Raw genomic sequence first — 13819 nt, 5'->3', positions numbered from 1 at the left:
ACCAACACAGCTATCGACCTCGGTAGCGATCATTGCATCATCGAAGTGCTCATAGAGGTTGCCCGCAACAAGACGAGGACCTTTAAGTTCATCGACTGGGACTTGTTCCGAGCCAACCGCTCCGAGCGCGCCCTTTCCCCGGATGCGGACCTAGACTCTTGGTGCGACGGGTTAAAAGAAGATGTGGCCAGCGCCACCAATGAGGTGACAACCGATCTGGAGGTGGACAGGATGGACAGTAGGCTCGCGCATCTGTTGGAAGCCAAGCAGGCACTGCTCGCGAGATGGAAGACTCAGCGCCATAACAGAAGACTGCGCAAGAAAATGTCCGAAATCAACAAAACGGTAGATCATTGCAAGGTCTTATGCAAGCAGCAATGGGATGAGCTCTGTGATTCTATGGAGGGCCAACTCAAGACCGGTAAAAGCTGGAGACTCCTCAAACACCTACTGCACGACGGCAACACCAAGTCCAATCAGAAGAGAGCTTTGGCGAAAGCTGTCCATTTGGCCACCGACTCAACTCCAGATGAGGCGATCACGGAGCAGCTCATAGACAAGTACCTGGCGGTCACGGACGATCCGGTACCTCCCCAGTTTCCCGACTACGAGGGGCGCGACGTGCCATCGATGGACGAGGACTTCACCGTGGCTGAGGTCAAGCGGGTTCTCGCATTCCTCAATAGCAGATCCGCCCCTGGGACAGATGGGGTAACCAACAAAATGCTCAAGCACCTCGACGACGACTCGATCGAGTTTCTTACAGACAAGATCAACGAAATCTGGCGCAGCGGTCTCATTCCCAAGAGCTGGAAAGCGGCCTGCGCAGTACTGATACCCAAGCCGGGTAAGGCACCGAGCATCGAGAATCTTAGGCCAATCTCGTTGACGTCCTGCGTCGGGAAGGTGGCCGAGCACGCCATGCTCAACCGCCTTGCTGACCACCTCGAGTCTAACGAATGCTATACCCACAACATGATTGGCTTTCGGTCGGGGCTCTCGACTCACGACGCCATGAAGCTGATCAAGCACCAGGTCATTGACTCCGGCTCCGCCGACACCAAGGCGATTCTTGGACTGGATTTGGAAAAGGCTTTTGACAACATATCGCACGCCTTTATTCTCAAGAGCTTGTCTGAGTTTCACGTCGGCAAGCGGGCATACAATTTTGTGCGCTCCTTCCTTTCGTCGCGGTCCACAAGACTGAAGATTGACGATTTTTTGACCCACGAAATTACCCTTGGGCCAAAAGGGACACCTCAGGGGGCGGTGATCTCTCCGACGCTGTTCAATATCTGCATGATCAACCTGTCGAGGGTCTTGAACAAAATCCCGAACATTAACCGCACGATCTACGCAGACGACATCACCATCTGGTGCCTCAGCGGATGTGAGGGTCAGGTCGAGAGTGCTTTGCAAGAGCCCATCGATGTGACGGAGCGCTATCTCATCTCCACCGGGCTAAGGTGCTCGCCCGCTAAGTCCGAGCTCTTACTGTATGTGAAGAGGCCCAGAGGCGGTTCTCACCGGTCCTGGAAGCCAGCAATGGAGAGCCACATTACGTTATTCACCGGTAACGGCTCCCCAGTTCCGCGGGTGGATACTATCAGGGTCCTTGGAATGTTTATCGAGTCTAACGGAGCCAATGGAGCCACCGTCAAACGCATTTGTTCCAAGACCGAAAGCGCCCTCGAACTGATTCGAAGAATCGCTAACAGGCACCGCGGAATCAGGGAGGACAATCTGATCCGGATTATCCACGCATTCGTGCTATGCCACCTCGCTTATTCGGCGGCTATGCACAACTGGCTCGTGTCGGAGCGCAACAAAATCAATGCCCTAATCAGAAGAGTCTTCAAGCTGGCCCTTGGCATTCCCGTTCGAACGCACACGGAAGACCTCCTGAAGTTGGGAATCCACAACGCGTTCGAAGAAATTGTCGAAGCCCAAGAGTTTGCACAGTTTGTCAGACTGTCTGGCACCCCAGCGGGTAGAGCCATACTCGGCATGCTGGGACGAAATTCCACGGTGGTCGGTCCTGACGCTGTGAAGCTGCCCAACGACGTAAGATCCAAGATCCAGATTGCGCGGATGCCGCGCAATATGCATCCAACCTACAACGAAGCACGAAGACGAGCCAGGGGTAAATCTCTGCTCGCCAGTGCCCGCTTGGACAAGGATCGAGCCTGCTTCGTCGATGCTGCTTCGTACATTCAAGAAGAAGCCTTCTCCTCAGTGGTCGTCGACTGTGATTGCAGAGTCATCAGCTGCGCTACCATCCGCACTTCTAGTTCCAGCGTTGCAGAGCAGGTTGCCATTGCTCTTGCATTGACGGACGGTGTACATGACACAATTTATTCAGACTCCAAGGCCGCTATCAAGGCCTTCCAGATGGGCATGGTGGCTCCCCAGGTCCTACAGATTATTCAAAAAGTCAAAGACCTCAAAAATCACTCATTGGTCTGGTTTCCTGCGCACCTTGGAACCATTGAGGGTGCCTCGCTCAATCCCAACGAGGAGGCGCACTTGGCTGCACGAGGTTTGATTGACCGTGTGTCGGGTAACGCGTCATCTCCTTGGCGACCTGAGCCTCTCTGCTCGTACAACGAGATATGCAAGCACCACTATCTGTCAAGAAGACTGCTGCCTCTACCACACTCCTCGCTATGCAGGGCCCAAGCTGTTACTCTCCGACTGCTACAAACAAACACGTACTCGAGCCCTGCGGCACTGCACACAATGTACCCTGAACGGTTTGCAAGCCCGGACTGCCCCCTGTGTGGTGGTTATGCGGACTTCGAGCATGTACTGTGGGGCTGCGCCTCTGCCGGTCCCCCTTTCACCCAAGAGGAAATGAAGCGACTCATTAAGGCCCAGGACCAGACCTCAAATCCTGGCCGTCCAGAGGGCCCGCACGAGGGCCGTCAGGTTTAACCTGATGGTCCCTGAGTGGGCCTAGCCAGGTGACGCTGAGTTTACTCGCGTCTATTGTGGACCGAATAAAGTTGTTTCACTCACTCTTTTGCAGTGAAATGCCAGATAGCTATTTATTATCGCATTGTTCGGTCAACAACTGGTACACTGATTGCTTGACAGGGGAAGTACTGTTTTATTCTTCGCATGGTTTGCTATTTTCGAATGCCCAGCGGGGCACAGCGTCTTTGATATAGCATTTCTTCATTTGTGCAAAGAAATAGGGAGAAAATTCATGCATGTTTACACAAAATAATGTTTTGCATCCTTGAAATGCACCCACACTTACCCAAACGCTTTGTTAATTGTTAGTTTCAGAGACCATGGTTGCAGTACTTTACATAACCTCTCTTAACACATTCAGCAACTGGTTTGCCTGCCTGCTGCAGAAATGGGAGGAAAGAACAGCATATCGAGAGAGCCGACCCAATCGGAAGGTGACTGGTGCTGACTACAACGTGTGCCCAAGGAGAGACAGAGGACGCAGTGAGTCACCCAACTCCCTCTCTTTCCTACTGTGGCGCATGGTATAGTAGGCGTTGGGAGAGGGTCCCGTATGTGAAGCCTGCCATGCGTCAAGAGATGTTTGCTTATCACTCCTAAGGCCTAGTTCGCACTGAAACATCCGCTTTCTACAGCGACCGAAATTCCCCCGCCGCCGAAACACAGCGTCGTTCGCACTGGACGCGCCCCGTGCCGCCGAATATGCCATCTACCACGGGGCGAACGCGGGATGGATGCGCTGTCACCCGGTGGTTGTCGCGGTTCGCAAACGCCACTACGCTATCCGGTGGTGTATACTTCGATGATTCTCGTACGCAGGAAGCAAGAAAAGACAGTGCTGCTTACTACGCTGGCAAGTGGCTGTCTTGTAATGCACGAAGAGCAGAAAAAAAAACACCGACGCCAGCGGCGTTGGTGGGTTGGTTTTGCTTTGCAAGACCACAACAAGCTCGGTCACGCCAACAGCAAGCTCGGTCACCTCTTCCACGAAATACGGACTCGACGTAGGCACAGAGTAGGTTAAACTTTCATTGGTTACAACATTCAGTTACGTGCAATGCAGCATAACAAGTTAGTAGGGCTTGGCCGCAACTTTTCAAAAATTTCTTGACTAGCGCTCCTATTGGTCCGCGGTGATCGATTCGGCCGAGAGTGATCCGAGAGCGATCGGCGCCGAGAGGGCCCTTTCGGCGGATCTCGCCACCGCCGAACCGGATTCGGAGCACTTTCGGCGGCCGGAATGCTCAGTGTGAACGCGGCCTAACAGGCGGTGTGAGTAAGCCTCGAGAAACGCCGTGCACACCGTAATGAAGCGTGTAAATACCTTGAAGCGCAGCGTTGGATTTTAGTTGCGAAACAGGGAAGTTTATTGCAAACTGGTGACAACATTTCAGGTGAGTACAACTGTCTGGTACACCAAATCACTTCCGTGGCGTGTACAAACAAGAGAACATGGACAGGATGTAACACACAGCACTTCCTATATTCTCACAGATCACGAATCACTCAAGAAAACTAAGAGGAAAGAAACTAAAAAAAGCAGTAAATTGGAACAGATTCACATATTACGTGCGACGAGAAGCAATTTTCCCCTGAGGTAAAACGGCAGTAAAGGAACTTCAATGCTCTCGTTCCGAGCTCCCAAAAAATGTGTATGCCACCTTCTGATAAATGCTTCTTCCTCCTGAGTTTCAATCTGTTCGGTAAGGTACCGAACCATGATCATCCTAATCTTCTGTAACGCTGGGTATGCAGCTCACTGGGGTCGTCGCCGTGCTTCGGCCATACAGCAGCGACGCCACAAGACGAACATTGTGACGTACAGTACGAGTTGTTCAAATAAGCCCCTTCTGCGCTCTTGGATTGCAGGAATTGACATTCCGAATTGACGACGCACGACGTGCCACACGTCTTTGGCCGCTACGCATTCAAACATCGTGTGGCGGATTGTTTCTCTTTTCCCGCAGTTGGGGCAGTCGTCATTGGGAATGATGCCCCACTTTAACAGTCTCTGATGAGTGGTCAACGCGTCCCATCGCCGCAGCCAATCAAATTCTCTAACTATTTCCGGTACGTGGTTGTTCCGCCATTTCTTCCACTTGCTGGGCCTCTATCTCTGTTTTTCCTCGTCAGTAATCGAGCGACTGATTAACATTTCGCTAATGCGTGCGGGTTCGACCTTTGCAAAGTAATCTTCGGTGGCGTCGCCGTCAACCTAACGCTTGAGGCCCTCTGCTGCCTTATAAAAGGCATGTGGTTGTTCTGCTTGAGGTCCTCGCTACTTTTCCGACGTAAATGCGGCTCCAAGAGTTCCGGTTCAATATAGCAATGAGCTACGGCCAGGATAGTCATTATCCTCCAATAATTTGTGAACTGTTTTAGCTGCAAGTGCCTTTGTGAATGTCGCAACATCTGGCCGACTGAGTCCTCCACAACGTTTTGGGAGCTTCAGGAACTTTTGTTGAACTTTTGGTGTCTTCCCATCCCATAGAAAAGCTCCAACCATTGACGCAAGGCGGCTCGCAAAAAGTGTGGGTATGAGTGCAATGTGCCCGATATAAAAAAATTGCCCGCAGCTTCCCTCGGGGGAACACTGAGGAGGATGCGGAAGCATGTAATTGGTTAACGGGTGTTAAATTGCAACTTACTTGGGTCGATGGCTAAATTGGTTAACGTGGTTGTGAAATGGGGTGTTAAATTAGTGAACACGTACGGCACGTATGCGAAAGGGCGGTGTTTTATTTATTGCGACGAACCAACGGACGAGCGGCAACTGAGCGAGCGAGCGCCGACCTTGAGTATATATACAGCGCGACGGTGCATGCGCTGTCAGCTGTCGAATGTTCTCGAAGGAGAAGCGCGCGCGCGGCACAGATGGCGACGGCGCGACGGCGCATGCGCTGTCAGCTGTCGAATGTTCTCGAAGGAGAAGCGCGCGCGGCACAGATGGTGGGCGACGGCGCGACGGCGCATGCGCGCGCGTCAGCTGTCGAATGTTCGAGAAGCGGTGCGGACGGCGCGGACGGCGCACTACAAGGCGCGAGTATAAGATGCTTTCGCATCTAAAAGCATATGCGTATGCTTTCGTTTTCACTACCGTCACTTTGGCGTCAAGTGACAAATTGAAGTCAGTGGCATACGCGAAGACCTGCGTGGCTCAATGTACGGCGTCCTCCCAGTTTCTTCTGGCCACCTCCGCGTCTTGAAAATATACCCCGAGGACTTTTACGGCATCCACGTATTGAATACCACCCGGTAAAGAGCCGTGGAAGCTACTGAAGAGAAGGGCTTTGCTTTTCTCCGCATTCAGGAAAGCACCCGATAAACTGGCATACTCTTCGAACAGCTCCAAGAAAGTGCGGTAACTGCCTTGGTTTCTCACGAACAGAGAGATGTCACTCACATAAGCGGTGATGCTAACTGACTCCAGACCTGTCATTGGAAAGCCCTTAATATTAGGGCACTTTGCCACTTTCCTAAGGAGAACATCTATGGAAAGAAGAAACAGCACCGGTGTGATTGGGCATTCCTGGCGAACACCTCTTGTTCCTGGAAAGCTTGCTGTCTCCACGCCGTTGATGAGAAGTCAGCTGGTCATGTTGGTGTGTAGAAGCTTTATACAGCGAATGTACTGCTCAGGCAAACCAAACATTCTAAGTACGCAGTATAGGTAGTCATGTTCGACCCTGTCAAAGACCTTAGCTTGATCCGATGACACGAAAGCACCGGTAACGTTTTTGGCGTTGGCATAGTAGAACAAATCTCTTATCAGAGTAAGTGTTTGAAAAATTGACTTACCCGGCACTGCACACGTTTGCGTGGGTGACACTATATCGGGCAGAAAAGGGTTAAGCCTCAAGCCAAGGATCGTAGCTACAAGTTTGTAGTCCATGTTAAGGAGGGTAATCGGCCTCTATGACCGTGGATCATCAGGATCCATGCCCTCCTTTGGCAGCAAGACTACACTACACGGCCCTCACTGAAAGACCACGTCTTTTGCCCATCAATAATGAATCCGTTAACCATTTCAGTAAGTGCGGCACCTATGACGTCGAAGAAAGTTATTTAAAACCCTATCAGTATTCCGTCTCGACCTGGAGCCGTGGTATTGTTCATTTTCCTCAAGGCTTGCCAAACTTCATCTTTCGTCGCCTCAGCGCAGAGCATATAAGACACCTCATGACACAGCGTGGGCAAGCCTTCGCAAAAGAGTGCGAAGGCTTGCTTTTCAAACACGCTTTATGTTTGACTCAAACATGCTTTATTTGCATGCCAGCAACATAGCGATAACCAAGAGTGCCGCAGGAAAGCCAAGCGCTTTTATTCACATTGTGGGCGAGGGTGTTGCGATATGGGGCGCGTGACAGTGTATCGCACAAGCGCGCGTGTACAGATATGCGACATCCCCCACACCTATTTGGATCCCCAAGCATTGTCCAAGAAGTTTACGGCACAAAACGATCAGGTGGGCGACGCTGTCTCTGCGGGTAGCGACGTTTGCTAGGAGCGTTTGCAGTGTCCGCCGGTTCACTTTGTGCGGTGAGCGAGCTGTCGACGTCATGTGATGAGTCGCAGGTGGGGACCTGTGTGGCAACTTCTTGCTGCCTTTCACTGTAGGGTAGTTCGAACTCCGTGGCGATGCCGGTGTTATCGTTGCGGATGTGATTTTGGTGATGCACCCACTGGAACACACCACGAGCAGTCACTACACTTAACCGATATGACACTGGTCCCATACGGGCAAGAACTGTTGCACACAGCCACTTTGGTACCGATCGGACATTGCGCACACGAATGACATCACCAACTGTGATGACGTTGTTGCGACATGGGTGACGCCTTCTCTGGTCGAACTCGCGCTGGCGCACTCTGTTCTCGACCGCTGGTCGTAACAGGTCTAGTCTGGTCCGCAGGCGTCTCCCCAAGAGCAAAGTGGAAGGGGCCTCCCCTGTCGTAGCATGAGGCGTATTACGATACGCCAGAAGGAAGTCGGCTAATTCCCAACTGGCGCTCCTCGGACTGGTCTTGCGGAGCGCTGACTTCAAAATCTGAACAAAACGTTCAGCCAGTCCGTTGCTACTTAGGTGATACGGTGCGGTTCCTACGTGCCGGATGCCCCTGTGCTTGAGGTAGACTTGGAACTCTGCAGAAATGAACTGGCTTCTGTTGTCAGACATGAGTGTTTCTGGAAATTCAAATCTGCAGAAAAGTTCATGAATGCAAGCAATGGTTGCCTCTGATGTAGTGGTGGTCATGGAACATACTTCTGGCCACTTGAAATGGGCGTCAACTACTACTAAGAATGATATACCTTTTATTGGACCTGCAAAGTCCATGTGTAGGCGTTGCCAAGGACGCGTCGGCCAGGACCATGGATGGAGCGGCGCTTTCACTGGCAAACTGCGCGTCTCTGCGCACGCGTGACAAGAGCCGACACATATCTCTATGTCATGATCGATATTTGGCCACCACACATAGCTTATTGTAAGCTCTTTCGTGCGCACCACTCCCAGATGCCCCTCATGTAATTCATCTAGGACAAATTTACGAAATTTTTCTGGTACCACCACACGCATTCCCAGCATGACACAACCTTGATATAAAAAAAGCTCTAGTTTCCTGCAGAAAAAAGGTTTCAGGTTCGCAGATACCTTAGCAGGCCAGCCTGACAAGATGTACTGCACTACATGACGGAACACTGGATCCCGTGCAGTTTGCTCTGCGATCTGTTTACTGCAGACGGGCATGCTGTCCAAACGCAAAACCAAAAAATTGCCCGCAGCTTCCCTCGGGGGAACGCTGAGGAGGATGCGGAGCATATAATTGGTTAACGGGGTGTTAAAGTGCGACTTACTTGGGTCGATGGCTACATTGGTTAACGTGGTTGTGAAATGGGGTGTTAAATTGCGACTTACTTGGGTCGATGGCTAAATTGGTTAACGTGGTTGTAGGAGGGGGTGTTAATGAGTGAACACGTACACACGTATGCGAAATGGCGGCGCTGGTCGAAGTGACGTCGATCATTGTGTTTGTGGATTCGTTGGAATTCATTTCACCGTGACCTTGGACGTCGACGCGCCGTACAAACCAACCGACGAGCGGCAACTGAGCGAGCGAGCGCCGACCTTGAGTATATATACAGCGCGACGGCGCATGCGCTGTCAGCTGTCGAATGTTCTCGAAGGAGAAGCGCGCGCGCGGCACAGATGGCGACGGTGCGACGGCGCATGCGCTGTCAGCTGTCGAATGTTCTCGAAGGAGAAGCGCGCGCGGCACAGATGGTGGGCGACGGCGCGACGCCGCATGCGCGCGCGTCAGCTGTCGAATGTTCGAGAAGCGGTGCGGACGGCGCGGACGGCGCACTACAAGGCGCGAGTATAAGATGCTTCCGCATCTAAAAATTTTCTTTTGCCCCGTCTGTTCGCGGTTGCTGGATTGGAAGGCGCGATAAGCAATCAGCGTCCACGTTCTGCGCTGAAGGGCGATACTGCAACGAAAAAGAATATGCAGAAAGCGTGACTGCCCAGCGTTGCAGTCTGGCAGCTGCGATAGCAGGAATGCCTGTTTTCGGGCCAAAGATCGGCTCAAGTGGCTTGTGATCTGTGAGCAACACAAACTTCCGTGCGTAAACGTAGTAATAAAACTTCTTGACTCCAAAAACAAGCGCTAATGCTTCTTTCTCCAATTGACTGTAACCTTGTTCTGCTTTTGTTAACGTTCTTGAAGCATAGGCTATTGGATGAACTTGGCCTTGAAAAGCGTGTAACAAAACTGCGCCTATTCCGTAGGAAGAAGCATCGCATGACAACTGCAATGGCAAACAGGGATCATAGTGAATGAGAATAGGCTTTGACGACAGCAGTTTTTTTTACTTGCGCAAACGCACTTTGACAAGCGGCGTTCCACTGCCAAGGTTCGCCCTTACTCAAGAGCTTGTTCAAAGGAAAGAATATGGATAACAGATTCGGAACAAACTTTCCATAGTAATTTATGAGTCCTAACACTGACTGCAGCTGTGGTTTGTCTGTCGGAGCTGGTGCATTTGCAATTGCAACCAACTTTTCATCCGTCAGGCGAACACCGTCTTTTGTGATGACGTGACCCAAGTACTGCAGTTCATTGCGAAAAAAATCGCAGTTCGAAGCTTTGACGTGAAATCCACGTTCTGATAGCCTCTTCAGCACAGCTTCCAGACTGAGCAAGTGTTCTGCTTCTGTGTGGCCCGTGATCAGTATGTCATCGAGATAACAATTTGCGCCGTTTAGTCCTTTCAGCGCGTTATCCATAATACGCTGAAAAATTGCGGAAGCTGATGAAATGCCAAACGGTAGGCGGTTGACCAGAAAGAGACCCTTGTGCGTGTTCAGCGTAAGGTATTGTTTGAATTCATCGTCCATTTCGACCTGCTGATACGCTCTGCTTAGGTCAATCTGAAAAATCTTGTCCGCCTGCCAGCGCGGCAATTAGCTTGGCCGCTTTTGGTAGCGGATACTTTTCGATGTCCAGTATCGGGTTTAGCGAGACTTTGTAATTGCCGCACAGTCTGACTGCACCATCGAGTTTAACAACTGGCACGACAGGCGTTGCGTACGGGCTTGTGGTTACGGGTGTAATTATCCCTAGCTCTTCGAGCTTCGACAATTCCTGCTCGACAGTAGCTCTTAGCGCGAAAGGCACGCTTCTTGCTTTGAAAAGTCTTGGCTTCGCGTCACCCCTTAATAAAAGGGTAGACTTTTCTCCCTTTACTGTGCCGAGTTCGTCCTAGAACAGGTCCTGATAGTGGTTTAGCAAGGACTCTAGTTTAGGCGATCTGTCAAAGCCATTTGTGTTTCCCACGTGCATGTGGTGAAGACCTTGTATTTGCGTCCAGTCCAGCTTGAGGTGTTGTAGCCAACTGCGCTCCAGCAGCGGCTGGCCGTCCTGGCGGAGCACGTACAAAGGCAACTGTTGACGCTGCGCGTTGTACTGGACTGCAACAAATGCTACTCCGCAGGGCTTCACGGGTTCATTTCTGTAGGTTTTCAAGGTGAGACTTGTCCTGCGCAAATGAGCTCTGGGAAAAAGAGAACGGAACTGTGAGATAGACATCACGGATACAGCAGCCCCTGTATCGAGTTCCAGGTTCACTTGTACGCCGTCAATAGTGACCTCGACCATGATTGGTTTTTGTCTTGCCTCTGCATCAGGTTTTACACTCTGCAAATTGTTTCGTGGCAGTTTCAAGGTAGTAACATGCCGTTTATTTTTACTTTTCGATTCTTTTAGCTGTTTTCTCCGGCAAGCATTCTTGATGTGACCCTTTTTGTTGCAATGAAAACATTTGGCATTCGCATGCGGACAAGAGCTGGCGGTGTGTTTCACTGATCCGCACCGATAACATGAGGTAGAAGCTTCCCCAGTGCTTTTAACCTTGTGCAGTTGAAATTCTTGATGTGCTGTTGAGCGCGCAGCAGATGCGCTTTGAATCGCAGCTTCAATGGCTATCGCACGATCAACTGCAGTCTGAAACTTTAATTGATTGTCTTCTGCAAATAAACTTCGTTGTATGTCAGCCCGGAGCAAGCCACAAACAAATCTATCCCTTAACGCTTGATCAAGAAAAGTACCGATCTCACAAGTTTGCGCGAGTCTACGCAGCTCTGCGGCATACTGAGTAATAGTCTCTTGTGGCAGTTGTGAGCGGCGATGAAATGTGGCCCTTTCGCCGATAATGGACAGTTTAGGAAGAAAGTGGTTTCTCAATAAGCTTAGAAATTCTTCAATAGACTTCTTTGCGGGAGTCTCAGGAGACGTTAACGCCTTCAACAATGCATACGTCTTTGGTCTTACTAGGCTTATCAAGGTATCAGCCTTCTGATCCTCCGAGACTTTGTTAGCACGCACAAAATGCTTGGAGGCGTTCTTCATAACTAGCCCAATCTGCTGAAGAGTCATCGAATGGTTCTACTTGCCCCAAGTGCGCCGACATCGTTTCGCTGACTTGTCTTCTTGTGGCAGTCCACCAGGGTCCTAAGATCCTCGTCGCCAAGAGCTATGTCGTGTTTCAGAACTTCCGGGTATGAAGACACCGCCAGTACTCAAACATGCTTTATTCTCAAGCCAGCAACATAGCGATAACCAAGAGTGCCGCAGGAAAGCCAAGCGCTTTTATTCACATTGTGGGCGAGGGTGTTGCGATATGGGGCGCGTGACAGTGTATCGCACAAGCGCGCGTGTACAGATATGCGACAGGCTCTAGACAACTTGTCGGGAGAACACGCATTTTCAGGAGACAAAGATACCGATCGTGAGGCTTGTGAAAATCTGTCACCCCTTAACGTTCGTGATGGTGACCGGCTCCTACGATGTGTGGATGTCTTGCCGAAGGCTTCTTCTTGGGCCTGTACAGCGTGTGTGCGAGGCGTGTTAGGTTTCCTTGAAGACGTGGTCTTTCCTTATTTTGTGGGCGTCGCTTTAACGCTACCTTCCAGGCCCACAGGTGGCCGTTCATGGAGCTCGTCACTTGCACTTGTTGCCTCGGAAGGTCGGAGCGATTCTCCCGGTTGGCCAGCGTTCCGAGATGCTTGGGATGCTTCCTCCAGCGGTGATGCGTTCGAGGATTGTTCGTTTTCCGTGGCCTTGAGTTCCTCTGATGAAGACGTAGCAAACGCACTCGGCGTCTCCACAGCGTTGCTGGGCTCCTCTCACGACGTTGTGGGAGATGACAACGCTGCGGTGTCCCCAGTCAGCGCAGAAACGTCGTTGCCACTTGTTGTGCATGGCGACGCGGCATCAACACCGCTGGCGTCTTCTGTCTTGGCGTCATAAAATTCTGTGTCGATTGTGCTGTCTTCATCCTAATAATCTGGACTCTTCTGTGGCCGTGACTTGGTTTTGCGTTGCAAAACCTCCATGTGCCTGGAGGTTCCAATATGCGTTGTTCTCTTCGAAGCACTCTCTCCAAGTTCTGGGAATTCTTTCAGTGACTGTGAGGTGCTCTGCGCTGCGTCTGCGTATGATTTGGGACGGAAGCAATCTTTCGTTGCGTGGTTCCCATTACAGCGCTTACACTTGGACACACAATCCTCAGATGTGAGCCGAAGGTGCAAAATCGTTTACAGAAGGGTGTTGGGCAAGTAGCCGCAACATGACCTTCTCTGCTGTAGCTTGCGCATACTCTGTGCATGCCACGATACTCGAGCATCACGCAGTGACCTTGAATTGATAGGAAGTTAGGGGCGGGCTTGGCCATCTCGATTCGGAAGATGCGGGTACCAGTGTACGTCGATTGATGCATTTGCAATGTAACAAATGTGACACCCTTTACTTTTCCTTATGGCTGAAGAGCTGAAATAACTGCATCATCTGACACGTACGGCCGGAGGCGGAACACACGGACGTGTACGCCTTGCACCCCGCCTGCTTCAACTTGTACCTTGTGACCTTGTAACTTGAATCCTTTGTTTACCATCAACTTGGTTGCTTGTGCAGCTGACCAGGCCGCAACTAGGAACTTCGAAGCTCCGAGGTGTTGCAGGAACAGCACCCCTTCACTCCCCATGACGTCTTCGAGGCCATCGATGATCTCGTCGACGGACGCTATCCCCTCCGGAACGGGGAAGTTAATGCAGTGCTCCTTGAGCGGGAGCGCCGCAGGCCTTGAGGCCTTCTTCGCTGGTCACGGCAGAGGCCGACGACGATGAGATCAGGCCTCGAAAAAACTGACACCCGGCAGCTACGCCGAAGGAACGCTGACCGCGTTGAAGACTGGAACGCCGAAGCTCCTTGTAGCGGCACCCGTTCGTCCCTTGTAGTCATAGTCGTAGTGTACAACAAGTGTTACATTTTGACATGCAAGGTGGTG

The 13819-nt window shown here is 51.3% G+C and overlaps 1 protein-coding gene across 1 annotated transcript; it reads right to left on the bottom strand.

Annotated features, from left to right (window-relative positions):
- Positions 1 to 7421: 7421 nt before the first annotated feature.
- LOC142784776 (uncharacterized) lies at positions 7422 to 8153 on the bottom strand. Its single transcript, XM_075883275.1, has one exon. The coding sequence runs from the start codon at positions 8151 to 8153 to the stop codon at positions 7422 to 7424; it is 732 nt and encodes a 243-aa protein (XP_075739390.1).
- Between the last annotated feature and the right edge of the window lie 5666 nt (positions 8154 to 13819).

Source organism: Rhipicephalus microplus, unplaced genomic scaffold, assembly GCF_043290135.1.
Source record: "Rhipicephalus microplus isolate Deutch F79 unplaced genomic scaffold, USDA_Rmic scaffold_15, whole genome shotgun sequence".
NCBI classification, from domain to species: Eukaryota; Metazoa; Arthropoda; class Arachnida; order Ixodida; family Ixodidae; genus Rhipicephalus; species Rhipicephalus microplus.
This window is presented reverse-complemented; position numbering and strand designations above follow the sequence as displayed.

Bases quoted from the DNA above. Each gene is read 5' to 3' on its own strand.
- LOC142784776 (XM_075883275.1), bottom strand. From the start codon at position 8,153: ATGTCTGACAACAGAAGCCAGTTCATTTCTGCAGAGTTCCAAGTCTAC.